Genomic DNA, 27917 nt, shown 5'->3' with positions numbered 1-27917 from the left:
TTCAAGGAGGCCGGTGTGGGACAAGTACGGGTTTAGGCTCTGTTGTGGGAAGAGGAGGGATGCCTCCTGAGGGCACTGCCTGAAACAGAGGGGAGAAAATGGGAGATGCCGTTATAATCCCAATTGCGACTCCGCAACCCAGACGAACAGGAAGCTTTGAGATCCTGTTCCAAAGCACTCTCTCTGGCAAGGAACGCAAGACACACGGTCTGACAAAATTACATTTGCTTCAACATGTCACAGCCCCCGCCTCCACCCAGCACACAACTTAACCACGTGAGCTCCGTGCTTTTATCTTGTTGACTTTCATTTTTCCCACTTGCACTTAACTACTCTTAGCATGGGCCAAACATCATGCCAGGGCCCCCAAAGACAGAATCTCTTTGGTTTTTCTGTTTTCTGGGCTTCTGCTTGGATGGAGCTGGAGCTCGGCTCTTCACAGAGTGCGGTCCCTGAAGACTTACCTGTAACACAAGAATGAATGATGATGGTTTTATTTGAATTTGCCCTGATAGTTCTGATCCTAGAACATCAGGACAGCTGAGGTTCTAGAATGCTCTGGAATGCTGCATGCGCCCCCTCCTTCCTTCCTTCCACAGTGGTTTGAACTACAGAACTACATGCTCTCACAGTTCCAGAGTCCGGGAGCCTGGGATCAAGACGTCAGCAGGGTTGGCTTCTCCTGAGGCCTCTGTCTTTGGCTCGTGGATGGCCGTCGTCTGGTGTCTGCAGTGGTCATCCCCCTGCGGCTGGTCCATGCGAAGCCGGCAGCTTCCTTCACGATCCTGCCTGGCTCGGTGCACAGCAGAGGTCACACAGTGACTCACTCACGGCCGTCCATGTGAGTGAAATGCCATCGAAGGGGCCTGAGGCATGCTAGGAGCTGGGTGTGTGGAAATTCTACGTCTTTAGGTGTCACGGGGGAGGTAGAAGTATTAGAAGCCTCTGGTCAGGAGCTTCCCTGGTCGTCACCTTCCCTGATGACAGAGTTGTTACTAGACATGGAGGCTCCCAGTGTGGGCCTTGATTCGGTGCCCTGCTCTGTGGGAGTTTGAGAGCGAGGCATCTGCTGGGGGATCCAGGGAGCCCAGTGGCCCTCCCTGTTCTGTGTATAACTGTGTGTCTTTTATGGATGTCAGGCATAATTTGGAATCTCTACTTTTCTGCAGCCACCTGGAGGGGACAGGACCCCTTCTCGTTTGTCATTCTAGTCATGCCATGGTCCCTAGGACCTTCCTAGTAAGGAAAAAACCCTGGGATAGTCCAGAGAAGGGGTCCAGAGGGGCCGGGAAGGGGAACCGCGAGAGGAGATGGTGGGGTTGCCACCCCGGGCTGAGCCACACGGCCACATGGGCGTCCGGGATTCTGCCCCCTTCCTGGCTCAGTGTCCTCAGCCATTGTACAGAACGACAAGTCCAGCCCAGCGGACGTTGTGATGCTGGGTGTCCCTGATGAAGAACCCTGCTTTTCTTCCCACAAGGCCCAGCCAGAGGCCAAGATTCTTGCCCACGGAAGATGTGCGGACCCAGTCCCTGCCCTCAGGGAGCTCACAGGTCCAGAGCCAGAGAGAAAACCAACCCTTGAACAAAGACATAAAGGAGTAAAAAGAGGAACATTGTCATAAAGGGGATAGAACGGTGCAGGACGGGGCCCCGGGCACAGGTCCCGCAGAAGTCCTCTGCCAAGTGGCATCTTAGCAGACACCCAAAAGGCAGAAGGAGCCCGGGGAGCAAAGAGGCAGGAGGGGAGGGGGTGCTTGGGTGTTCTGGGGCCGTGAGCCCGGGACGCAGGGCCGGGTTGCGCCTGGCTGGGTCGGGGGGGGGGGTGGGGAGGCAGCCATTGCCTTCGGGGTGGGGAGCACATACAAGAACCACAAGAGGCTTGTCTCCAGAGTTTGGGCAGCGCCGAAGCCATTTGTTTTCTGACTTGGAGAAAAACAGTCCACGTGTGCCAACAATGATCTTTGAAACAAACGGAGAGCTATTTGTTACGGGGGGTGGGGAGCAGTGAGCTGCCAGGCTCCTCTGAGACGGGAGAAAGCTGGACGGTCACAGGGGGACATGACAGATGGCTTCCTGCTTGGAGCAGAATCGGGGGCGGGGGGTGGGCAGGGGCGGGGGGGGGGTGTCGTCTTGCCCTAGACCCAGGGGTCAGATGGTGGGGGGGCCTCCGTGGTCCCTAATCCCCCCCCCCCACCGGGGAACCTCTGTGAAGACCAGTCCCATCTTCTGCAAATGACACGGGACATGCAGTTTGCTTCTCCGCAAGTTTCTTGACTCTTACATAAGGACCCAGAGGGAAAATGGTAAGAACTCTGTGCTGGAAGAAGCTGGTCTCTCCTGATGAAAGGTTGCACACTCTCTGGTCAGAAAACAGCAATTATTCCAGTGATCATAATCTGATTTTTTTACTTTGTTGCCCAGAAACTCAGTCAAGTTTAAGTATAGGGAATAGACCATTCCAGGTTTCTGGTACAATTCCTCCTTTTCAGTCACAACTGTTTCCTAAAAAAAAAAATTTTTTCACTAGTAAACACAATATCCCATTTCTTTCAAGTTCCCTTTTGCTCTTTAGCTACGTGAATATAGCTTTTCTAGGGTTGTAATTGCAGGGTGGACCTACACAGTCATATTCAATTTTTTTTGTTATTTTTGCATATTATTAGTTCACAGAGATCTTATTTCTACCTAGGCGTCCTATTCAGCCTTTTCTGCAATGGTGCACTATTTCCTGGAGCACGGCATACAGGCAGAGTTGACTCTAACCCTATTCACCATAGACAGGCTGCTGTTGGACGCCGCGTCTTTTCTCGATCGTTCACTACAATAAGCGGTTTTGTTATTACCAGAATAAACGAGCAAACGTTATGAAAGCAGTCACAAAGAAAAGAAACACAAATGGCGAAGAAGCCCCGGAAACGCGTTCAAACTCCGTGGTGAGACATCTGAAGATGACGGATGACACACTGAAACAGCGACACGCCTGTTGCTTCTGCCTGCGGACCCAAATTAAACAAAGATGTTACTCTGTGCGGGCGCGCGGGTGGACAGACTCCGGGCTGGGCCGTGCCCCTCGGCGGAGACCTGAGAGAATCAGTCCATTTCTGGGTGCAGAATGGCTCTCCTAAGGCTTCCCCTTCTACCCTAGATGCTGAGCCTAGAACATGCAGGTTTCCCTGCAGCACGATTGTTAAACACTCCCCCCACCCTCGCTCCCCAACTTAAATGCCCTAAATGTCCAGTCCTGGGGAGTGGTGAAACCATGTGTATAGCGTTCATACAATTCACTCCCAGATGAGCCCAGGCCTGGGACTCGGCCGGCCTGCTTTCAAATCTCAGCACAACCAGTCGCCTAGTTGTGAGCATTTGGCCAGCCTCTCCGGGCCTCAGTGTCTTCATCTGCAAAATGGGAGCACTAAGACCTTCCCTGACTATTGTAGTCACAAAATAACGCTCTGGCCCATAATACCCACTGCACATACTACGTTTACTCTGAACTATAAACTCTCTCCAGGGCCCCTCTTCCCTCCCATGGCTTAAAGAAAGCAAAAACAATACCTAAGCACAAGTCTTCAATCCATCCCCAGCTCAGAGCTCCCCACCCACCCCCATCCAAGGGCCGGCAGCTCCCTGCCTCCTGCAGACAGCCCACACCCCAGCGAAGTGGACCAGAAAACCTTCTCCAGCTGCCCTGGGCAGGGAACCCTTTGTACCCTCTGCTCATCTGCCAAGGGCCAACCCCAAGTCATCTCTTTTGGGAGGCATCTTTAGCCAAGGAATTAACAAGTGACCCCTTTCTATGATCATTCCCAGAATCTCCACAAACCTCCACCTTAGGAAACATCCTACGAAGACAGGAGTTTTTCGTCTTTTTGTTTTTTATTTTTGAATAGAAATTTTTTCTTTTTTTTTTTTTTAAGATTTTATTTATTTATTTGACAGAGAGAGACACAGCTTGAGAGGGAATACAAGCAGGGGGAGTGGGAGAGGGAGAAGCAGGCTTCACGCCGAGCAGGGAGCCCGATCCCGGGCTAGATCCCAGGGCCCTGGGTTTATGACCTGAGCTTAAAGCAGACACTTAACAACTGAGCCACTCAGGTGTCCTTGAATCGAACTTTCATTTAGAAGAGGAAACTAGTAACTGAACAGTGGGACACGTTTTCACAGAGGGAACCCAGCCTTGTAACCAGTACCCAGCTTTAGAAAAACAGATTCCAAGCAGCCCCCCAGAAAGCTCCCTGGTGCTCCCCAAGGACCATGGTTCTCCTGACCCCTAAGCTGTTGTCTTTCCCATTGAGGGAATCCTGCAGCACCCGGGATGCGAGGGTGGGGGTGGGGTGGGGGGGTGTGGGGGTGTGGGGGGGATGGGGGGGTGGGGGTGTGCCCCACCATGTTTCCATTCTGTTGCTGGGGATGCCCGGCAGTTCCTAATTAGAAACTATTCTGAATAGTGCTGCTACCAACACCCTAATGCCCGACACCTGCTGGCTGTGGACCTGGGAGGGGGAGGGCCCATGGGGGCGTCCACCCTGAATGGTGTTTCTGTGGGTTTCCTCTCTTCCTACCTTCACTGGCCGGCATGCGCTTTTTTTTTTTTTTTTTTCTTCTTTAAAACAAATGTATTTATGGTTCCAACAGACTAATTCACCTTCAGGAACCACTGCCTGGTTCAGCCATTTATTCCCGCAGCAAGAGGTAATTTCTGTAGGCCCAGCTCTAAGGCCGCTTTCTCTCGGCAAAGCAAACTTTCTTCCTCTGCGCATCGGGGTCCCCGGTTCAGCACATTCTCTGGAGCTGGGATGTTGGTTGGAGGTCGGCCCCCCTGGACTGGCAGTGCGCTGAGGCCCGCGCCGGTGCCGGGACCCAGCTGGGACTTGCAGGCCTGGGGGGATGCGCGTGTGCTGGACGGCGCAAGGCGGGAAGCGATCTGACAGCGGGTGCGGGGCTTTGCTCGCGGGCCACGTCCTGCAGGGAGTCCCCCCTCCCCCCCGCCTCGAAGGGACACCTCTCTGTCTCCCCCCACCCCACCCGAAAGCGCCTCCGACCGGTGGGGACCTCCTCGCCACCTTGATCCCCGCCCCCCGCCTTGGCCGCGGAGTCGGGCGGAGAGAGCCTTGGAGACGCCGCCGGCCTTCGGGCCGCGGGTGGGGAAAGGGATCGGGTTTCACGCGCGCCTGGGGGGGCGGGAAGGGGTGCCCCCCGTCCGTGTGCGCCCACCTTCTCGGCCGCCCCCGGGAGAGGTTTGGGTGTCCCCGCTCCCGCTCCCGGGCCCGTGAGCCTCTCGGGGCCGGGGTGCCCGGGGCCCCAGGCCGGGGAGGGGGCGGCCCGACCCGGGAGGGAGGGCACCGCGCGCCCCCGGCCCCGCCCCCGCCGCGCCCTCCTCCGGGGCGGGATAATTGAACGGCGCGGCCGGGGCCCTGCGTTGGCTGCGAGGCTCGGCCGGAGCGTGGAGCCCAGGAGCCGCGCCCCGCGCCCCGCGCCTTTGTCCGCCCGCCGCCCGCCGCCCGCCGGCCCCATGGAGAGCGCCGCGCCGAGGAGGGTCCCGCTGCCGCTGCTGCTGCTCGGCGGCCTCGCGCTGCTGGCGGCCCGAGGTAGGGGCGCCCCACGTCCACGGCCCCAGCTCTGGTGGCTCCCCGCTCAGCCCCGCACGCCTCGGGAGGCCTGGAGCCGTAGTCGTAGCGGCCGTCTGGGCGCCGCGCCGCCGCCGCGGCTCCGGGGTCGTGTGCGCCGGCCAGGCCCTCCCCTCACCCCGCTCCTGGCTCTGGTCCTGACCGCCTCGATGACCTGGGGCACTTGTGTGAAAGAAGATATTTCCTCCTCCCTGACCTCTCCCCGCCCACCCCCACCCACCCCCGCCCCGTGCAGCCCCCCTAGTGCCCACCCTCGCTCCCCCTGGGGCCAAGGCTGGGAGGCTAGCGGGGAAGGCCTGGCTGGAGGGTTGACTGAACCCCGGCTGCCCTGCTCTGTCCGGAGCGCCCGGCTCTTCCCGCTGGCCCCACCTCCGCCCCTTGGTAGGGGCTGTTGTACCCAGTTTGTTGGTGAGAAGACTGAGACTGGGGACAGTGCTTTGCCACTCATGGGTTTCCGGGGGTGGGGGGGGGGGTGGACTGGACAAATCAGCAAAGAAGGGAGCAGTCTGGAGACAGATTTTTAGGGAAATAGCCCTGTGCGGGGAAACCTCTGTCTGCCCTCCCGGACCTAGAGGGCCCCAAGGCAGAGGCTCAGCCAGGCTGCACACCCAGCTGGGGCTGGGGACAGGCCCCTTCCAGGCCCACCCACCCAGTGGCAGGGGGGATGAGTCTCTGCACTCGCTCAGCGTAAGACTGAAGGCAGCGGGATGGCGCTTCTTTCGCCCTTAATTCTCAAGGCCTAACTCCTGGGTTGGGGGCCGGAGATAGGACAGGAAAACCCTTAGGCCCTGCAGATTAGAGCACCAGTGGTGGCCTCTGACCTCTCCGCTGACCCGTGACTCATCAGTCATTAGGCCTGCCAGCCCAAGGCTTTGTTCTTCCTGGGGCCAGGCCTGGAAGAGCCGTTGACCACCCTCAGAATCCTAGATGCTTAATCTCTGGTTGAGCTTAGTTTCTTTTCAACTCCCAGGTGACCACCCTCCTCCCTGGTCAGAAGGTCGTCAGGAGAGATTGGGGGCAGAGGGCAGAGCTCTGCGGGTGCTTCTGGGCTTGCTCACTGGCTGCAGCAGATCCTGGAGCTCTGGCTCTGTCCTGGGTGCCTGCCGGGGCACTTTGTGGGGGAGATGGCGTGGGAGGCACAAGGGCCCAGGGGGTTGGCAGCGAGAGCCATCCTGGTCCCGCCGGGGCTCTTTGGAGACTTGTTGGAAGGATGGTGCTTGGGCAGGAGCTGGGAGGCAGAGGGTCGAAGGGCATTCATGGGAAGGTGACTGGTGGTTGGACTGAAAACCCTGGGGTGTGGGGGGGCTCTGACTGGAGGCCACACAAGACTCTTGTAGGAACTACAAAGGGCCCCAGGGGCTCCCTGTGTATTTTACAGATGTGGTAACTGAGGCAGGCCCAGAGAGAGGGCATAGGCGAGCTCGGCCTGCTCCTTTCCACTGTGCTCTTCTGCCTGGGGTGTGAGAGGGTTCCCCTGCAGCCTGGTCGTGTCTGACTCTGAAGGGACATGGGGACTGGGCAGGCTGGAGGGGCGCACCTCGTCTGTATACAGGAGGCCCTAACTTCAAGCATATGTGATAAAGGAGATCTGTTCATCGTGTACCCTGTTGGCATGGCCTTCCCTTCCTTTCGGGATGGTCCCTCTTTTGAGTTTCAGCACTGTGGTGTGGTCTGGGGGGAGGGAGCTGGAGCTCCCTGGTTTGCGTCTGCGGCTTCCCTGGGGTGACCTGGGCCCACCCTCCAGAGAGCTGGGAGTGGGGGGTGTGGGGCAGGACACCAGGGCAGGGAATTTAGAAGTGATGCTGGGAAAGGCCGTCCCGCCGCGGGCCCCGTTGCTAATCTGTGGCCGCTCGCTTTGCCTAGTCATAACGGTATGGGAGGCGCTGACCTTCCATGCTAGGGGACAGAGTCGAGACCCTGTCTGTCCCATGTCTGTCCTGTTGAGCTTTACCGAGAGTGGGGTGGGAAGCAGTGAGGAAGGCCGACTGCTTTCTCCAGGACGTCCTTGGCCTCTAGCTCCAGCGGGCAGCGCTGCTGACTGATTACAGAGCAAGTCTCTGGGAGGAGAACAAAGACGGGAGAGGAGACGGCTTGGCTTGGAAGCACGTGGCCCGCACCCTGCTGCTGGAACTTCCCCAGGCTGGTGGGGGGGGCCTGAGGGCCCCCCAGGCTAAGCCGGGGGGGAGGGGCTGGTGGTGCCTGTTGGAGGGCTAGACGCAGGAAGATGAGACTCAGGGTGCCCCCGGGTGGGGGACAGTGCCACGGCCCCTCCTGTGGGACCCACGACTCTAAGTGACCCCTTCTCCTGACTCTGCCTGAGGGGCTCCCCGCCCCCCGGCTCAGGGCCCCCTCTGCCGCCCCTGCTGGACTGTGGCATGTCGGGGTGGGAGAGAAGGGCCAGCAGGGCTCAGTCATCTGGGGCTCCCAGCTGGCTGCCACGAGCTTCTGTAGGACAGGAAACAACTTTGCCTGTATCCGCCTAGAAAAGCCCACAGGATGGGTTGGTGGTTTTCTCATTTGTAAAACGAAGATAGCAGAAACTGACTCCTTAACGTGCCTGGCGGTCGGGGGGCGTGGGGGAGGCCATGGCACCGCGCCTGCCACGGTGGCTGGATTAGTGTGACCTATTATTTGTGTGACCCCCTCCCTAGGGTAAGACAGAGTCCTCTTCCCCATGAGTGCTCTGAAAGTCCTCCCAGCTCCCCAGGAGCGCCTCAGAACTGGCAGCGGTCGAGAACCAAAGCCGTGTTGGGAAAGGTCACACAGAAGGGGCTTCTGCTGGCCTCCTCAGACCTCCACTCACTAAGTATGTGCTCTGGGCCAGACGCTGTTCTAGATCATGGGGGTGTGGCAAGGGAGAGGTGAGGCCTGGCCTTTGTGCCTGTGGGGCTCCCCATCCCCCAGGAGAGGCAGAGGAGTGGACAGGCCATTCCAAAGCAGCCCCGTAGGGGAAGAGTCAGGGACGACCTCCCCAAGGACCAAGGAGACAGCCTGCAACCTGGCAGGCACCGGCTGGGTCTCTGGGGAGGACGGGGCTCCAGACAGAGGAAGCAGCACAGGCAAGAGCGCCGAAGGCCCGAGAGGACATGGATGCGTTGTCCTCTTGCCTCCTGCTCTGTCGAAGGCAGGGCTCTGAGCAGTGGGTGCGGTCTGGACAGCCTTGCGGATAAAGACTGACAAACATGGGCGCTGGCTCGCACAGTCCCCTGCCGGGGCGCTTTATCCAATATAAGACTCTCCTTTGCAAAACATCACATTATAACAATTTGATTCATAAAAGATTTTGCAGGGTCCCAGTGTCCTGGTAACGACCTCACATGTGGCTGCCTAACCAAATGGGGACACCCATTCGGTCAGCTTCCCTGGGATCAGAGACCCTTCGGCCTGGAGGGAGCTCGTTGAGGAGGGGGTGTGCAGAGAGGCTGGCGGAGTTGAAGTCACAGGAGACAGGGCAGGACAGAGGCGGGGTGCTGCCGACCGGAGCTCTTCCCCCACTGGGGCTTCCTCCCTTGGCCTCAGGCTGGTCCTCACCAGGCTCCAAGTCAGGAGGGAGTCAGGAGTGGGTTGCTCCAGCTGCCTGCGTGTTATCAGCAGGTGGGGGCCGGCACTCGAAGGAGGAGAGGAGACTGGTTCCGGCTCCAGATGTGACCAATCCTGTCCTCTCCCTGCTTCTCCTTAAGTACGGAGTGAGAACACACTCTGCTCTAGGAAATTTTAAAATTGACATATTTTGTATGTAGTTATTAATTTAACTCTCTCAACAATCCTATGACGAAGGTACTGTCCTGTTATTTTCATTGTACAGACGTCTAAACGAAGGCCCAGAGCAGTTAAGTAACTTGTCTAGGAAACACAGTGGTCCGTCGAGGGCCAGGACAGGGGACCCCAGATTCCTGACCATTTGGTTCTCTTGCCTTAAGCCCAATGAGGGGAAATAAAAACCATTTGGGCAGCACTGAAACCCCCGTAGACAAATGCTGCATGTGCAGGGGGTCCTGAGGAGGATCAGGTGTTTTCCATCCATGGGGGACCACAGAAGCCATGAGGGGCTCGTGGCTGGCTTGGTGGGATTCCCCAAGGTGAAGACACCGGTCTTGTTTTCAGATCAGAGGACAAGCCTGTCCCGTCCTTCGGAGGCAGGGGCTGTGGTGGTGGAGGGCTGTCTGCTCTCAGTCCTGCCTCTCCCCTGGGTGTGGCCCAAGTCAGGGTCTCCTTGCTGTCTTCTGGGGGTGGGGCTCAGGACCCCTCCCCTTCTCCCGAGGAACCGACATTGGCTGCGCAGGGGGGAGGCCGTGCGCACAGGAACGGATGCCTCTGGCCACAGGACACTGGGTGAGGTCTAGAACTGTCCACAAGGTAGAAAGTCGCCCCTTTCCTGGCACCTTCATAAAGGAAAATGTTCTTGGCGGGTCCTGGGTTCCAGACACAACAGGGCGGGCCCGGCATCTGGAGAAGACGGCCCTGGAAATCATTCAGGTCCTGTTCCCGCTTGATGTGCCCCTGGCCTTGCCAAGTGATCCTGCCAGAGGGCTGGGCTGACATGGCCAGCTCTGGGAGTGGGGACACTGGGTTCCTGCCATCCTGTTGCCGACTTCCTGGGGGTCCCGACTGCCAAGGGCCCTGGTTACTGCTCCTGACGGCCAGGACCCAGAGCTTTCTTTTCTCCACGTGGAGGGTCTGTGATGCGTCCTGCATTGCTGGCTTCCAGCCACTCAGAGGGGACACCACACCGGAGGGTGGGGAGGGTCTGGCCCTCTGGAGTCCCTACACCTCCCAGATGGTAGCAAGGATGTAAGAACCAAAGAACCAGCCTTCGGGTCCGATGGGTCCCCGGACAGGTTTTATGATGGGCACTTGAGGTGAATTTGGGAAGAAATGGTTTGTCTATTGGGACATGGAAGCCACAGATCAGCCGGTCCACTCCTGGTATAGGTGGGTGAACTGAGGCCCAGAAGGAGGAAGTATGTGATCCGCGGTGTCATTTGCCAGCTGTCTCTCGGGTGTTATTAGCAAATGTTTCCTGTGCCTCCCTTTCGAGCCTGGCCCGGCCCCCGAGGAGCTGTTCATCATGCTGCTGTCATCTGTCAGCGCGTCACCTGTGTACCCCGCGAGCACGAGACCCCAGGACCCAGCACAGACAAGGATAGGGCCCTGTGGAGCTCGTGCGCCACGTGGGTCTCCTGTGGCCCCAGATCAAATGACTGCAAACCGAGCGGCTTAATACAACAGGTCTAGCCTCTCACCGTCCCGGGGGCCACAATGTCACGGTGTCGTGTGGGGCTTTGCTCTGGGGCAGGGTCTGTCCTCGCTCCCCCGCTCCTGGGCTCGTGGCTGTCTCTGTCCCCACGTAGCTTTCTCTTCCTCTTGTGTCTCTTCTAAGGACACTTCTTCTGGGATTCGGGGCTCCCCCAGGTGACCCAGGAGGAGCTCATCTTGAGATCGACCCTTAATTCCAACTGGAAAGACCCTTAGTCCACCTAAGGCCACACTCTGGGGGCAGGACGTGGACATATCTTTTCAAGGGCTACCGTTCAAGCCGCTGCACACACAGACGCCCTCGCTAGGGTGTATCGGCAGGAATCGGCGCCGCGATGCCGTGACGGGGACAGTAGACAGGGGCGCCTCTCAAGGGGGCGGAGGAGAGTGATGCCCAGCTGAGGTGTGAGTTGTGAGGAGCCGTCTGTGGAAAAGCCCGGAGAAGAGCTTTGGGACAAAAGGAGCAGCTGGCTCCAGGCGCCGGGTGGGAGTGGGTGTGTTGGAGGGAAGGAGCAGAGTGTGTGCCTCTGGGGGGGGGGGGAGCTGCTGAGGATGGGAGGCCTTCAAAATTAGGGTGCAGACTTGTGGGTTTCACCCCGAGCGTCCTGGGAAGCCGCTGGAGGATTTTAAGCAGAGGAATGACGTTATCTGACTCAGGTTTCTAGAAGTCACTCTGCACTGCTGCATGGTGAAGGGCCGATGGGGTGGTAAGAGTAGGCAGAGTGAGCCGGCGTGGAGGTTTCTGCGGGGTCCAGGGCCGAGTGGTAGTCGGCGGCCGCTGGGAAGTGGATAGATCTAGGGCGTCTGGGAACCTGAGTGGCCGGGACTTGCCCTGGGATGGGGGATAGAGGGCGAGGGAGAAGGAATAATTCAGGCTGACCCCACTGTTGTGGGCGAGCAGCTGGGTGGAGGGTGATTGCTAATAACCGAGCCAGACAAGGCTGAATGGAGTGGGGCCCCGGGGGGTGGTAGAAGAGTCCAGGTTCCTAGTGGACCCTGTAAGCGTCCTGCTAGGCATCGGTGGAGTCTGGGCTTGGAGGCACCATCAGGCTGCGGACAGAAATACGGCCGTCTCAGCCCATAGGATGAAGCTGCAGAAACGGGCAGGGGAGATGGCGAGGGGGCCGGAGGGGCCGGGGGATTGAGCCCTCCCAGGTACTTTGAGGGGGGAGAAGCTCTGAGATAACGGGCCTGCTCGGGGGCTTCTCAGAACCCCTGGGGCGTTGCCAGGACTGGTTTTGAGATGGGGGGGCCCGTGTGGTTGTGGTTGGTGGTCTGTTTGCTAATGGGGTGAGCTGCTATCCTTCTTGAACCTGCTTTTCCTTTTGGATCATGTCACCTGCTGGAGTCAAATGTGCTATAAGTTTTGCTGCCTGCGTGTGCTCCGTGTGCTCCTGATTTTGACATAAGGCTTCTCTCTGCGCCCCACGCCCGTTATCATCCCCACATCCACAAAGGAGGGAGTGAAGACACCAAGGCTCAGAGAGGCCAAGTAATGTGCCTGTGGGCGCACAGCAGCTGAGCGGCTCCCCCGGGCCGGGAACCTGGAAGCATGACTCTTCAACTGTGTTCTTTTTCTTTTCTTTTCCTTTTTTTTTTTTTAAAGATCTTATTTATTTATGTGAGAGAGAGAGCACAAGCAGGAGTGAGGGCAGAGGGCGAGGGAGAAGCAGGCTCTCTCCCGCCAAGCAAGAAGCCTGACATGGGGCTCATTCCCAGGACCCTGGGATCGTGACCTGAGTTGAAGGCAGACGCCCACCCAACAGAGCCACCCGGGCGCCCCTCAGATCGTGCTCTTCTGCAGGACACTACCCCGCCTCATTTATCTTTCTGACCGAAAAGTCTTGGTTTTGCTACGTCCGGCTTCGGGAGGAAGCCAGTGTCCTCCGGCATGTGGCGGGGGTATAGGTGAGCTTTGAGTCCGAGCCAGGCTCCAAGGCTACCTCTGTGTTTGCTCTGCGCCCTGGGGCAGCTTGCTTAACTCTCCCCGATCCCCTGTTTCCTGGAGTCGTGAGGATCCCATAAGATCATTTGTCCACTGGCTCTTTCCCAGGAATTTATCGAGTGCCTGCTCTGAGGCTGGCCTAGGCCAGGGTGCAGAGCTCGTCCCGGCCCCCGGGGTGCTAAGTACACATGCAGTTAATTATTTGTGCTTGGTGCCGGGAAGTTCAGGGTGCACAGAGAACGTGTGTGCGCGCGTGCGCGTGGGCGTGTGTTGAGTGGTTAGGGAAGACTTCCGGAGGAAAGGATTTTTGAATTGATGTGGGTGTGAATGAGCCAGTCCCAGGAAGGGTGTGGACCCAGGACCACCCAGCTGCAGCTTCCACAGGCCAGGTGCAGCGGACGCATGACAGGTGGCCTTGAGTTCAAAGGGAGACCGTGAGAGATGGGTCCCGCAGGGTGGGGTGATGTAGAGACGTCAGGAGGTAAGGCCGTCCCCCGTGTCCACTGGCCTTGGTCACAGGAGGTCACTGCCAGGAGGGAGCAATCTGGGAGGCGCTTGTCTCCTTCCGAGATCTGCCTTCTGGCCCTTCATTCTTGTGGCCTCCTGCCTGCTGGTTCCCTGCGCTAGACCCCTGTCTCGTGACAGGTGCTGGTGTGTGAGCATTGAAGCGCCTATGGGTCTGTGTGAAACCATGAGGGGAGACTCCAGCACACCCTGCTTTCTCCTTGGGAGGTCAGCTGCCCCTGAAGGGGGAGATGGCTCTGTCCTTATCCTAGACCTGCGAGGGATGTGGGGGTACTGTGCACCAGACCCCAGTGACGATGACCTGGTGTCTCCCTGGGCTGTCCCCTTGGGGACAGGGTCCTATCTTTTCACCTCTGGATCCCTTGCCCCTAGATAGAACCTGCACATGCAAGTGTTGTAACAGGAACCTTTTTAAAAAACTGATTTTATTTTTACATAATCTCTACACCCAACCAAGAGCTCGAACTCACAACCACAAGATCAAGAATTGCGTGCTCTACTAACTGAGCTGGCCATAGAGGGGCTTTTTGAATATACAGGGGACTTAGGACAGCATGAGCGCCATAGGGCGAGGGCTGCGGCCTGGGCTGGACTCCTGCTGGCTCCCCAGCTTCAGGAGGGGAGGGTCCTGGCAGGGGTGGGCTGAATCTCGCAGGGTTCTATTTGGTCCCGATTTCCTGTGGGTGTCTCATTGCATTTCAGGCTTCCCGGGGATGTGGGCCCTGGACACTCCAGGGGCCCCCTCCAACTCTCACCATAGCTTTAGCCAGTTGCTCTGGAGCCGATGAGGCACAAACTTTGCAGGGTGTCAAGTTCAGGGGACCCACGGGACACACTAGGACCCCGTTCACATTCTGAAACACCCGAGGCCCTCTGCTGCTTTGAGCTTGGCCGAGAAAACCAAGAAGATTGACTTGTTGGCTAGTTCTGAGGACACACCTTCCCCTCCCTTCTTGTTTATGCCCAGAACTCGTCTATTTTTTATTTTGCCACATGAGAATATTAAAATAGAGAGCAGAGATCCGACCACTCCCCAACTCCTTTCTCACCGTTTCCTATACACGCGGGCCGTTTGGAAGGGCAGGTCTCAGAAGGAGAGACAGCCTTTTAAGCGGGGTCAGGCTGACTTGTGGGGAACCTCCCCTGGCCATTTCCTTTCTCACTCATTTCCTTGCAATCCAGCAGGAATTTTGTCAGAACATTGTCCATATACACGGTGGGGTTTGGCAAGCCGTTGCTGAACTCCAGGCCAACTTCTCCACCCACTTTACAGGTGAGGAGACTGAGTCCTGGCCTTGCTCCAGATGGAAGGACCCTCAATGGTAGAGCTGTAAGCAGACCAGGGCCTCTGGAGCTCCAGCCCTGGGCCTACCCCACCACAACACAGTACACTGTGCAACTTGGCTTATTGCTTACCTGCTCATGGGCCATTAAGGCATTGCCCAGAGCCCTTGGGAGGATGATAGGTGCCAGGCTAATATTCTGGAAACTTCCACCTGGGGAGCAGTGCAGAGACCCTCTGACTGCCAGCTGGCATCTATAGTGCTGGAAAGAACATGTGCCTACATCTTTACCACTTGATGAGAATGGGTGCTGCTCTAGACCGTGAGCCTTGGCGTGGTGCCAAACACGTGGCATGCCTTTTGCATGGATCAGAACTACCACGACTCACAGTCTATACTGTAGTCTTTACAAACGCAGAACTCACCTGGAAGAAATTTCGTTTCAGCTGCTGTCTGGGGTGACATATGGCATCCAATGCCCGTGAACCAGGCTGTCTCTGTCCACCTGCTCACCAGTGACTTAGGGCAGGGTCTCTCTTTCCCGGAGGGAGGTGGTGGGGTGTCAGGCCTGTGGCGATGGGTCATCTGGGGGCCTGTGTGATTCCCCTCCCCACGGTGGTGCAGCAACTTCCGTGACGATTCCATTTTGAAGAGTCTTTCTGCAGTCAGGCACCGATTTAAGCATTTTGCCTGAATTATCACATCGATCTTCCCAGCTCTCCCTAGTTACTACCCCATTTGACAGATGGAGAGAAGGAGGCTCAGTGAGGAGGTGGCGGGTCTCGGTCTGGGTGGTTTTAACCCACATGTCCATTGTCCTCCATGGAAGGTCGTGTCAAAGGCTAAAGAGGTCTGAAAGAGAGTTTATTTTTCGTTTATATTTAGTGTAATGCTTTGTGGATCCAATTCACAGTCAGATTACGGGAACTGGAGATGAAAACTGTGCCCGATCAAAGCTTCTTGGTCAGAAAGGAGGGAGGTGATCTGAGAGAGAAGACTGCAGACCACTTCTCTCTTAAGGGCACCTACATCCCCACAGTGGGCATGGGTGGGCATCCAGCGGCGGGGGGTCCCCTGACGTAGTGTCATCGATACTGGCATCGCTTCCGGGAGTGAGGGGTGGAAGCGGTGCTGGCCTCATTGGCTCCAGGTTGCCGAAGGCCGTGCAGATGTGCTGGGGCCTCTGTGTGGGAGTTCTGCGAATTGATGTCCTGCCAGAAGGGCTGCTGGCCAGTGGGAGTGCCAGTGCCGGGTTGATCTATCAATCATGGTGAAATCCTTGGTGGTACTAGTGAGAGGTGGTTTCCAGGAGGAGGTGTCACCCTGTCTTCTTGCTCCCCACCCCTGGCCCAGCTGTATGTCCTGTGTCTTCGAGGAGCCATGGCCTGGGATCCTCCTCGTGCTTTCCCTCCCACCAACAATGCTGAATTCTTACTGTGTGCGGCTGGGGAAGCGGTTCCAGAAGCACGGCCTCCTGGCCACCTCCTGAGAGCCTGCCCTGGGCTCTTCCTTGGGCCTGGGAGTGGCCGCCGCCCTCTATTTACCTCGTTCCTTCACATTTTACCTGTTCCCGTTTGAGGTCACCTAGTTTGCTTATGTAACCGCTAGGGTCACCACCAGACTGCCCCGGGGGGCGCCCCGAAGCCGTTTACCAAGTCAGCCCTCCCTGCGGTCTGCACTGCACATATGCACATTAGAACAACGATGATTGAGAACAGCGGGTGAGGGCATCAGCAGAACATCGAGGTCCTTTCTGAACGAAGGGCGGTGCGAGACAGCAGGCGAGCACTCAGCTTTATTTATTTAAATTTATTTTACTTATTTAAAGTATCTATTTATTTGATGGAGAGGGAGACACAGAGAGGGAACCCAGGGCAGGGGAATGGCGGAGGGAGAGGCAGGCTTCCTACTGAGCAGGGAGTCCGGCGCGGGACTCCATCCCAGGACCCCGGATCATAACCTGAGCTGAAGGCAGACGCTTAATGGCCGAGCCACCCAGGTGTCCTGTAAACACTCGATTTTTTAAAATGTATTTTCTTTATTTTGGTAAAATACGCATAACAAAATTAGCCATTTTAACCATTTTTAAGTGCAATGTTCAGGGGCATTACATACGTTGCCATGGCTGTGCAGCCACCAGCCCTGTCCATCTCTAGAATGTTTTCATCTCCCGAAACTGAAGCTCAGTGCCCAGGAAACAGCCCCATGTCCCCCTCTTGCAGCCCCCGGTGCCCACCGTCTACTTTCCGCCTCTGGCTGTGGCTCCTCTAGGAACCTCGTAAGTGAAATCACACAGGGTTGATCCTTTGGGGACTGGCTTATTTCACTGAGCATGACGTCTTCAACAACAACATTTTTTTAAAAAAGATTTTATTTATTTATTTGAGAGAGGGAGAGGCAGACTCCTTGCTGAGTACGGAGCCTGACATGGGGCTCGATCCCAGGAGCTCGGGATCATGACCTGAGACCAGGGCAGACATGTGACTGACTGAGACACCCAGGCGTCCCAACAACAAACATTTTAAGTGAAGCATTTAGTTCACTATTACATGCTCAGCTTTTAAACCATTGTGGGGAAGTTCAAGTTAATTTAACTTAATTTAACCCAAGGGCGCATGCATAGCCGTTATTCTACGGGAATGGGGGGTGGTGAAGAATAGTCCAGACAGTCGTGCTGGTTTTTGTAGAGCAGCCCGTTGGGGTCTCCTGCCTCTGAACACTGTAGGCAGTGGTTTTCATTCTCTCTGTCCAGGTTACAGCAAACGTTTGTAGCGAGCCCCTCTCCCTGGGTCAGCACCAGGGACACGGTGGGGGCACTGGCCTGGGGGTCCCTATCTAGCCCTCTTTCCCTGGGTCACCGTGCCTCCTTTCTGACTTAATGTGGTATTTGTCACCAGAGTAAAGCTTGTTCACTCCGATGGGGACAAGTGTGAAAACAGCAAAGACGGCTCTCTGTCCCTCTCGAATTGGCAAGGGTCTTGGAAGAGCTGTGTCCAGGGCTGGGAGTGGCCTTGACAGCCTGGTCCCGCCCCATGGAAAGGAAACACTTGGGAAGTGGCTGGAGGCTTTTTCTGTTTCAGAACACAAGTTAGTACCAGATCTTTTCTTGGACGGGAGGCTCCTCGGATCTTTTCTTGGACGGGGCGCTCCCCTGTCTGCTGGAGACCGACCTGCTACAGAGGACATCTCCGCTGACATCTTGAGCCAGGACTCCAGAGAATCCTGCAGGGTGTTCCCCGCTCTCCACAAGACCCCTCCTGTCCCTGCAGCTCTGACGGGTGGGGGACAGCTGTCTCTAAGGCCAAGAAAATGGCAGTTTGGGAATCTCAGATCCTGGTGCCAGCATGGCCCCGGCTCCTGCGGAAATTCTAAGCAGTCCTACTTTTCAGGGTGGTTGGCTCCGATCACGTGTTGCTCCTTAGGGTCATTCCCTCCCCGTGAAGAGGCATGTTTGCAGTAAACCCCACACTCCAAGGACAGCCTTGCTGTTCAGGCTCTGGTTAAGACGCCTATCGCCGATCTGTCCCGTTCAGCTGGCACTGAGCCTCCCTGATGGTGTGTGGCATGGGTGGATGCTTCAGGGTCACTGAGGGGAGAAGGATACCATCCCTGCCCCAGAGGAGTTTCGAATTCCCCAGGAGGCAGACTAGACCAGCCTAGGAGTCTGTCAGAACCGAGCCTGATGCCTGGCCCCTCTGGCTCTGTGACCTTGGGCTCCTCACTTAACCTCTCTGAGCTGGAATTTTCTTATGTGCGTGATGGGGAACATCATGAGCCGGCCTCTCTGGGTTCTTGTGAGAACGAGTAAGTGCTGGGTAAGCCTGGGACGGAGGGGCCCTCAGTGAGGAGCACTCCCTGCCTGAGCGATGGCAGTGATGCTGGCGAGGCCTGGTGCCGCGGGGTACCCTGACAGAACTGGCTAGTGTCTGGAGGTGAGCGGATGACAGGGCTGGCCAGAGAAGGACTGGAGCCTAGAGGGCCCGGAGCCCAGGCCAAGGAGCAGTGGGATGATAGGTTGGCAGGAAAGCGTCAGGGACTTTGAGTGACAGCTGCGCAGAGCCGGCCGCCCACTGGTTTCGGGAGGGCAAGGCACGGTCCCGGTGGGATAGAGGACACCCTAGCATTTATGTTCACATCACCGTGTGGCGACTTCACGCCATTTGGCTGCTTCCCTTCATAATTACATTCGAAGTCCAGGTTCCAGACGTGCAGCCACTGATGTGACAGCTTGGCGGCAAGATACTTAAGGCATTGGGTTGCAGGACGGTGGCGAGTGGGGATGGAGCGGGAAGGGGAGTAGGAGGACCCCCGGCTGCCTTCTGGGCACCAGACGGCCACAAGAACCCTCTGGTTCGGGCCAAGCCCTGTTTCCTAGACTGGGACCCAGATCCGAGGCGCAGACGCTTCAGGAACTTACCCTGGGATGGTGAGTTGCGGACCAGGGGGCCAGAGGTTCAAGCCCAGGTCTGCCTGACCAACCGATGCCGCGCTCCCCTGCGCCCTGCCGCTCTCCGGAGGAACACGGGGACACAGGGGCCGGCGTTCTCCCTCGGTCCCTCCGACTGGCAGCTGGGACTCTCCGCTCATCCCCCCGTCTGTGCCTCCGCCTTGACCAGAAGCCCATGAGCTTCGGCCCGACAGCCCAGCTCCAGCAGGCCGCCCGTCGGCCACAGGTGCTGGCTCTAAACCCGTCCCCGGCCGCCGTGCTCCTGCGGCGGGGTGGGCAGCGCCGTGTGAGCCGGGCAGCCTCTGGGACGGCTGCCGCTCTGTGTCTGGGGGTCTCGAGAAGGTTTGGCCTGTGATCCAGCCCCTCTGCTCCGGCTGACCCGGCCGAAGCAGACACGTGGGGCTTTTGGAATGACAGTGTGTGGAGAGATGTTCCCCCCAGAGCTGTTCCTCCCTTGAGCATAGAATACAGGAAGTGGCCAAGGGGCCAAGAGAGGGGGAAGGGGTCGGAAAAGACGCCTCTTCTACTCGACAGTGTGACGCATGCGCCCTGCTTGGTGATGTCAACAGGAGGGTGGAGGTGGAGGGAGAGAGAGATGGTGAGTGGAAGAGGTTCACCGTGTGTCAGGAACGCTTATTCCAGTGAGGACAGTGATGCCCCGGTCTGTTCCCCCCACATCGGCCTCGTCACCATCCGGCCCGGCCGTGGTCCCCAGGGGGGCTCTCCATCGCCCATCTGATGGGCCGTGCGGGGACTTCCTGTGGCTCCCAGGCGGCTGCGTGCGGGTCCCACCCGGCCCCGCCCCCAGAGGCCTCTGCGTTGCACGAGTTCCAGCTCTGTGGCTGCTTGGAGCATTCCAGGGACATTCCAGAATTTCTGGACAGAGCAAAGGACTTACCAGGCTATTGTCCTGCTGAGAACAAGGTTCAGAGGGCTCAGGTTCCCCAGTGAGAATCCTTTCCAGATGTTTCCACAGCTCAGGGCACAGAGTGCTCACCCCACTGAGCGGGCCGTGGGAGCCTGAGCTTCCCCATGCTTGTCTTTCTCAGGGATGAAGGGAGGCTTTGGGGGTGCTGCTCATCCCTGGGGGGCTTCTGCACAGCATTGCCCAGGGCCATGATTCCCCATTTCTCACAGGGCACGCATGGCATGCAAAGCCCCTTTGTTCCTTTAACACATAATCAAGTACTGTTTACCGGGAGCTCCCTGTGTGCTCAGAACTTGAAGCCACCTCCCTCGGGGGCTCATCTGGTTGGGCGACTGCCTTCGGCGCATCTCATGATCCTGGAGACCCCGGACTGCGTCCTGCATTGGGGTCCAGCTCAGCGAGAGTCGGCTTCTCCCTCCGACCCCCCCCCCTCATGCTCTCTCTCTCTTATTCTCTCAAACAAATAAATAAAATCTTAAACAAGAACTTCAGAAGCTATATCTACCTGCTCAGCCACTCTGCGAAGGTCCTCCAAGCCCCATTTTACCATCGGGGAAGCTGTGGCCCAGAGAGGTGAGGCAGCCTGCCCCGGGTCAGGGAGCATAAGGAGCCGGGGCCAGGATTAGAGCTGTGAGCCCGGAGCTCAGGCTCTTTCTGCTCAGCTCTGGAGCGGCTACCGGCCAGCCTTGTGCCGAGGGCGTAATGACAGGAGACAGGCCCAGCTCGCAGATGTTTGTGGGTGGGAGGGCGAGGCTGTGGGATCACTGGGAAGAGGGCGCTGTGCTCCACGTACAGGCGTGGTATACGAGCAGAGGGGCCCCGGCCAGGCTGGTGGGCCGGCAGGCTGCAGGAGTGAGGGTGCCCCGTCGGGGGGTGCGGGGCGGGCCGGCCCTGGAGACCGTAGAGGCTGTGAGAAGGGCCAGGGGGTGAGACGGCAGGCAGGAGGGGGGCGGGCCCCGCTGGAGCCAGGGTGGAAGGGAGCTGGGCTGGGCGGCGTGGGGGAGATCAGCCTCCCGGCGGGGTCACACTCATCCCGGGGTGAACTACAGGTCATATTTTATCTCCAACAGATAAAGTCCCCGGTTTCATGAGTGCTTGTCTTAAATTCAGGGCAAGAATGAAGGAATGTGTGAGTGGGCCCATCCAACGCTGTCCCCAGCGCTCTGTGGCAATGTCCCTGCTGTGCCGCAGGGAGACCCGTGACCCCAGGCAGCTTTGTCCAGGCCCCGACCCCACGGCGACTCTCCCATGTTCGCAGATGGCGTTGTCGGGGAATGAGGAGGGGGGACAGCTGAGCGGGGGAGGGCCCAAGTGGCCAGGGGCAGCAGACCGGGTGGTCTGTCACTCTCCACCCCGTGCACATGAGAACGGACTGGGGTACCTCCCTCATTGTGGGGAGCAGCTCAGAGATCCCTGGGAGTCTGGGGAAGCGGTGGCCCTGACTTGGTTCCAGGCGACGCCACCTCTCTTCCTTCCGGCCATGTGGAAAGGGCAGCTGCGTGCCGACTGTCCCAGGGTCTTTCCGGAGACAGTCACTCTGGTGGGCAGTGAGCATGGCGTTCAAGGGCAGCATGTCCCACACCCAGTCTGACCACAGATGTACTTGGGACAGTTGGGAGCAGGTTGGCAGGGGGACGTTTCAGGAAGTCATAGCCTCGTGTTAAGCTCAAGAGAGAGAGCCTCCCTTCTGGGGCCGCCTCGAGGGCCGGGCTTTGGAAGAATAATGAGCCCAAACAAAACACCCAAGGCCCATGGTGCCAAGAAATTCAGCCGAGCCCCACAGGATTTACCCTGCTGGGGGCCAGGAAGCCATCATCAGTAAGAAAACGTGGCGTTTCTTGAAGCCCAGGCTCGCTCGGGCCGTCACAGCGCGGCCTCCCACCCAGGCTATGGGTACTGCTCTGGCCACAGGAGTCTCCTGGGCAGAGGGCACCTCTGTGCCCGGCTGCTCCTCCCTGGGGGCACACCGAGGCCATCTCCTTCCCCTGTGGTGTGGGGCTTATCGGGACAGTAGCTAGGGAGAGGCTGAGAGCCTGGCTCAGGACTGGAGGGCCGTCGTCCAGCTGTGAGGGCCTGCGCGGCCAGCTGCTTGACCCACGGGAGCCCTTCTGCTGTCCCTTCTGTGGGTGAGGACGCGGTCTGGGGCAGAACAGGGGCAAGAGCTGCCGGCCGCCGTCTGGGGAGGACTGGCGCCTTGCTAGCTAGGGGCGCAGGGCAAGTACAGGACATAACACAGCTGTGGCTCCCAGAAGCTGGTCTGGAAAGGTTGGCTCCTTCCTTGCCACCCGAGGGGCTTGTGGCTGTGAGGTCTCCATTCCCACTCCGTCCCCGAGTCTTTGCTTCTGCTGCGCCTCGTCCCCAGTGGCCTGGCGGTTCTCTCCTTGGCAGGGAGGCTTCCTGGGTTGCCACTGCCTGGTGTCAGCCTTGCTGGGAACCTCCGGGGCACCCCCATTTCTGGCCCTCTAAGAGTCAGGTTGGGGGTGCCTGGACCCCCTCACTACTGGGCCGGACGGCGGCTGGTTCAGGCTCTGTCAGCCATTCCTGCTCTTGTCCTCCTGACCCGTCTGGGCTTTCTTCATCCGAGTTTCTGGCGCCTGGCTGGAGCAGGGAGCCAGCCCGGGGAGGGGAGCATGGGTCCCGGGGCTGAGCTGCGGCCCCATCAGATTTGGATCTGGAAGGTAATTGTTCAGGTGTCAGGCCCTTCTAGGAAGGAGCGGCCGTGTGTTCCAGCCCAGGACCCAGTGGGTTTTCCATTCACGTTTGTGGAGTGACTCACGGACGTGTGCAGGCCTGTTCGGACTGGACTAGCCTGTAGTGGGGGCCCAGGGAAGCAGGAGGGGGGCTGCATGTCCGAGGGGACCTCCGTTGGGCCAGGGCAGAGTCGCCCCCCTGACCAGGCACCCTGCTCTCTCCCCACACAGCGGCCGCGGACACCCTCATGGAGGCTTGCTGTGCGGACGGACACCGCATGGCCACACAGCACAGAGACTGCTCACTGCCCTACGCCTCGGAATCCAAGGAATGCAGGTACGTGTGCCGACAGCCCCTTTCTACAAGAATGGTGTTCCTTTAGCGGAATGCAGCCGTAGGAGGGGGACAGCGTGAGCCAAGATCCCTGGCAGAGCCGGGCACAGAGGCCCATGCCGGCCCCATCTGTGGCAGACCTGGCGGGTCCCTCCGTGCCCCCTTCCTCTGCACTCTCACATCCCCGTATGGGGCTGGACTCCCTCCTCCTGGAGCGCCCTGGGTTGCCTGGGGCATCTCTCCCCTTCCCCGGGCTGCAGAGCAGAGAGACCTGGCTCTGCTGTTCTCTCTGCTGCTGCCAGGCTCTGCGGCCAAGCCCGGCGCCTCGTTACAAAAAGGGATCTGTTGTGGGGTCGGATGCGATCACGTGACTGGCAAGTGAAAGTGTGGACAGCCTTCGGACCCCAAAAACACAGACGAGCCAATCTGGAGCAGAGAGGTCCCCCAGACGGGCTCACGGATCTGCTGTTCCTCTTCCCTTAAATGGACCCAAGCTCCCACAGTATTTTGGGAGGAGATAAGCTTAGAGTGAAGGATGCAGCTCTGTAACGCTGACCATCGCCATGAAAGTAATAGTAGCAAGCCTGTGGGAAGCTCGTCGCCTGCGCCATGCCTTGTGGCACATGACCTCATTCAACCCTGTTATTAATCCCTGTTCCCAGATGACGAGCTGGGGCTCCCCCCAGGTATAGCTGGTAGATGACAGCATTAGGACGTGAACCCAGACCTGCTCCTCTGGGGAGCAAATGTCAGGGAGGCGACGTTCCGTCCTGGGGCAGCCCCTGCTCTCCCGTGCCTCCCGGCCCGGGCTAAGCCCAGCCCCACTCGGGCTGGGGGCAGCTGGGCCGAGAGCTGTCACGGAAAGAACGCGTAGGGCAGGCTCGTTCGCCTCGTCCTGGACTTTCGCATTTTTGTTGGCAGCAAGCATCGTGTGCAGCCTGCCAGCGCGGCCGGACGATGTAAATCTCGGTTTAGGAAATTCTTGAAAAGTCCAGAGCCTTGTGGACCAAACAAAGGAAGAGGAAACAGGACGCTTGGCTGTTGGGATTTGCGGGGCATCTGAGCCGCGAGAGCTGGGAGTTTGGCTCCCGAGGGCAACCCAGGGCTGGAAACCTCAGAGGGGCCGGGGCCGAGACGATTGGGGTGGGCAGCCGAGCGTTCTGTCTGCAGCCCGTGCCCACGAGAAGCAGCCTGGCCCGGCAGCTTGGATGGGCCAGGGCTGGATTTCCGGCCGTGTGACCTGAGCCAGCTCAGGGCCCCGGCTTCCCCACGTGGAAAAGGAGGATTATGATAACGTCCCTTTAGGGTTGGGACGGTGACACAGGAGAGGGAAAAAGCCAGCACCACAAAGCCAGACGGGCCCTAGGAGGCTAGTTGGCTCGTCCTGGGGAATTCACGGACCGGGCTGCATGTGGGTCTCAGGCCTCCTGGTGAAGAGGGAGCCGTCGACTTGAACTGGCTCTAGCCGTGTCACTGTCTACGCCCCTCCGGACCCCTGCATAGTTTCCGCTTTGTTCAGGGAACATTGGGGATTGAACCCCACATAGTTTGCAGAGGTCAGAGGCCAAGCGTGGGCTGTTGGCTCAAAGTGGGTCATCACTCAAGGTGGGATGGGCTAACACAGCAGACGAGCCCTCCTGGGGGCAGTCAGCTCCACTGGGTGGGGACGGAGCGACCCCAGAGGACCACGGGAGGGCTGAGCCCTCTCTGCAGACATGGGCTCTAGCCTAGGGCATTCAGCTTCCGCCGGAGCCTCTAACATGAGACACATTTGGGGGCCGTCAGGGAACAGCAGCTCTGAGGCTCCCCCACGCACATATCACCTGCGTCCCAACCCGAACCAAGAGCCCACATGTCTTAGGATCTGAATTTAAATTTGCCCAAGACCTCAGGCCACTTTGAGCACCAGGCATGTTCTCGATGAGACAGGGAGGAATCATTGAACAACACAGACAAAAGCTCTTCTACAGGATACAGAAGATAGAACAGTAAGGTAACTACGGGGTTCGTGAGAAGGTGCTCCGTGTTGTGGGAAGGGAGAACAGGACAAGAGGCCAGGTCCGTGCGGTCCTAGCGGGTGGGAACGCGTCCTTCCCTGCTCAGGCTGAATCGTGCGCCACCGTGCGGATAGACCTCGTTCTGCTTGGCTGTTCCTTGGTGGGCACGGCATGGGGCTGCTTCTCCCTTCTGGCTGCTGTGATTGATGCTGGCGTGAATGTGTGTGAGCAAGGACCTCTTGAGCCTCCGCCTTCTGTTCTTCCGGGTGCATACCCGCCAGTGGGATCGCTGGACCATTTGCTCGTTGTGTATTTAATTTTTCAAGGAGCTACCTGACAGCTGCTACAGCATCCGTGACTCCCACCAGCAGTGCCTAACCCTTCCCGTCCCTCCCGTCACTAACACTGTTTTTGGCCCAGCCAACATCCTTGAATGCAGGGGCAGATGCACCCCTGTCTGGTTGCTGTTCTGTCCAATCTGGTGGAATACCTATCATCTGTAAATTCACCGAAAGCACAAGTGAAATGTGCGGGATCACAAGCATAGACAGATCTTTCCAGGTGGTTCCAGAAGCAACGGGAAGCCCGGTGCAGAGCTCCAGCCCTGCAGCGTGGAGGTGGGGGGGATGGTGGGGTGGGGTGGGGGCCTGACACCGCTCTGCTTTCATTCTTTCTAATTGTGCACTTCGGGAGCACCTTCCGTCTGCCGGCTATGGTGTGTGTGCGTGTAGAATGCACATGTGTGCCTGCGAGTGTGTGTGCAAGTGTGGGCGACTACATATGGACATCTGTGAATGTACGAACGTGCGAGTGCATGTGTACATGCAAGTGTGTGGGGGTTGGCGAGTGGGTGGAGTGTGTGTGCCTGCAAGTGTGTGTGCAAACACACGCAACTGCATGTGTGAATGTGAGAGCACGGTGCGTGCATGTGTGAGTGCATGTGTGCAGGCGAGTATGTGTACAAATGACTGTGTGAGTATGTAAGTGTGCACATGCGTGGGTGCACATGCAAGTGTGTAGGAGAGTCAGTGTGCGTAAGTGTGTGTATGCGTGCAGGTGTGAATGAGTGTGTGCGTGTAAGTGGGTGGTGGGTGGAGTGAGTGTGGGCATGTGAGTGCATGTGTGCACATGTGACTACGTGTGTGTGTGGGAATGGGGGTGGGCGAGTGGATGGAGTGAATGTGTGTGTGCACATGAGAGTGTGTGTGTGGGTTGGTGAGTGGGTGGAGTGTGTGTGTGCAAGTGCATGTGTGTGCACGTGCGTGTGGGGGGGGGTAGGTTGGGAAGGGGAGGCACCCAGCGAGGCCCGAGCTCCCATCTCTGGGGGACTACAGCGCCTCCCCCCAACCCCGCAGGACCCCTCCCCTCCCAGGGCCCCACCCTCCCAGGGCCCTGTGCTCAGTGCCCGCCCCCCCCCCCCGACACAGGATGGTCCAGGAGCAGTGCTGTCACAGCCAGCTGGAGGAGCTGCACTGTGCCACGGGCATCAACCTGGCCAACGAGCAGGACAGCTGTGCCACGCCACACGGCGACAACGCCAGCCTCGAGGCTACATTCGTGAAGGTGCGACTAGCCCGCCAGCCGCCCTGTCCCCCGCTGGAGGCCTGGGTGCTCTCCTGCCTCAGCCCCTGCCCAGGCCTCCTCTGAGCAGCAGGGAAGGAGGAGGGCGCTTCTCGGATCCCCTGCCCCCCTGCAGTTTAATCAGGAAAGCCTGGATGACCTGGAGGAGACAGGGACAAAGAGACCCAGGCTGGCCCTGTGGACATCCAGTCCCCGGGCTTCCCGCCAGAACGCAGAGATCAGAGCAGAGGTGACCCAGCCTCTGGGGCCTTCAGAACCCTCTTCACTATTCAAGGCAGGTGTCCCTACCCCGTCTGCCGGGAGCAGGAGGCCCTGGAGCTTTCCTGCCCGCCAGGGCGAGGTCCATGTGGCCCGGAGCTCACAAGGGTCCTGCACGGGGGCTCTGAGAACACATGACCTCCCAAACTGTCCTAGAAGACAAGACAGAGATTCAGAGAGGCCCCCACTCCAGAGTGGCCCGGCGGGATGCTTCCAGGACCTGCAGGGGAGGGGTCTGGCGAGGCAGCGCTGGGTCCATCGGGCCCAGGGGAGGTGAGCGCCGAGTGAGTGATGCCTTGCAGCCTGGGTCCGCGAGGGTCCCTCGGGGCCTCTGTCCCTGACCGCTTTCTGGGCCTGAAACCACCAATTGACGAGGCTGTCCCTCCCTCACCACCCACTGCGAGAGAAAAACAAGCCCAACTGGAAGGAGCTCCAGGGCGGTTAAGCTGGGCAGCTGGGTTCCTGTCCGAGCTGCGTTTCCAGGAAGAACGTTTTCCCATTCTCTGTTAGGAGGGCCAGGCAGCGATTTCAAGGAGCACGAATTGGAACGGAGTCTGAATTCTGGGGTGGGGGGGTGTGGGTTCCTTTCTGGGGATTCTCTCTTCACACCGATTAGGGCAGAGGGAGTTTCCCCACAGAGGAGTTGGGGGGTCCAAAGCCCCATCACCCACCCTCAGCCTTCCTGGGCCTTCACAGGAGGAGGTTTCTGGGGTGTGGGAGCTGGATGGGGTGAGGGTGGGGAGGCCTGGTCACGGGGTCCCCGAAGCCAGGAGCCTGGGCCATAGCGACTGCCTCCCCGGGCAGGGCTGGGGCTCTGCAGACACCGACTGCCCATGTCCCCAGACGAGAGAGAAAGGGAGGTATGGAAAAGACACGGAACATTCTAGCAGGAGTAGGAACAGGCCACTTTGGCCGATGGGTGATCAGTGTTTCCAGGAAGGATTACTCGTGTCCTGGAAGGTGGAGGAGGTAACTGGTGCCCCCCCCCCTTTTCTGGCACGGAGGTTGTAGAACCAGTGGGATGGAAGACCCACCAGCCCGCAG

The 27917-nt window shown here is 58.6% G+C and overlaps 1 protein-coding gene across 2 annotated transcripts in view; it reads left to right on the top strand.

Moving 5' to 3' along the window:
* Positions 1–5404: 5404 nt before the first annotated feature.
* The window catches only part of FBLN1 (fibulin 1), a 79403-nt gene continuing 56890 nt past the window's right edge, over positions 5405–27917 (top strand). Inside the window, exons 1-3 of one of the 2 annotated variants that reach the window (XM_045083701.1) lie at positions 5405–5590; positions 22935–23040; positions 26462–26597. In XM_045083701.1, coding sequence (XP_044939636.1) covers positions 5515–5590; positions 22935–23040; positions 26462–26597 — 318 coding nt within the window. In that variant the 5' untranslated portion in view covers positions 5405–5514. The remainder of the gene's footprint in view (positions 5591–22934; positions 23041–26461; positions 26598–27917) is intronic. The other variant, XM_045083700.1, reaches the window with a different exon arrangement.

This window comes from Mustela putorius, unplaced genomic scaffold (assembly GCF_011764305.1).
Source record: "Mustela putorius furo isolate JIRA1106 unplaced genomic scaffold, ASM1176430v1.1 tig00000738_pilon_pilon_pilon, whole genome shotgun sequence".
NCBI lineage: Eukaryota > Metazoa > Chordata > Mammalia > Carnivora > Mustelidae > Mustela > Mustela putorius.
The sequence above is the reverse complement of the archived record's forward strand: the minus strand, read 5'-3'. Positions and strand labels throughout refer to the sequence as shown.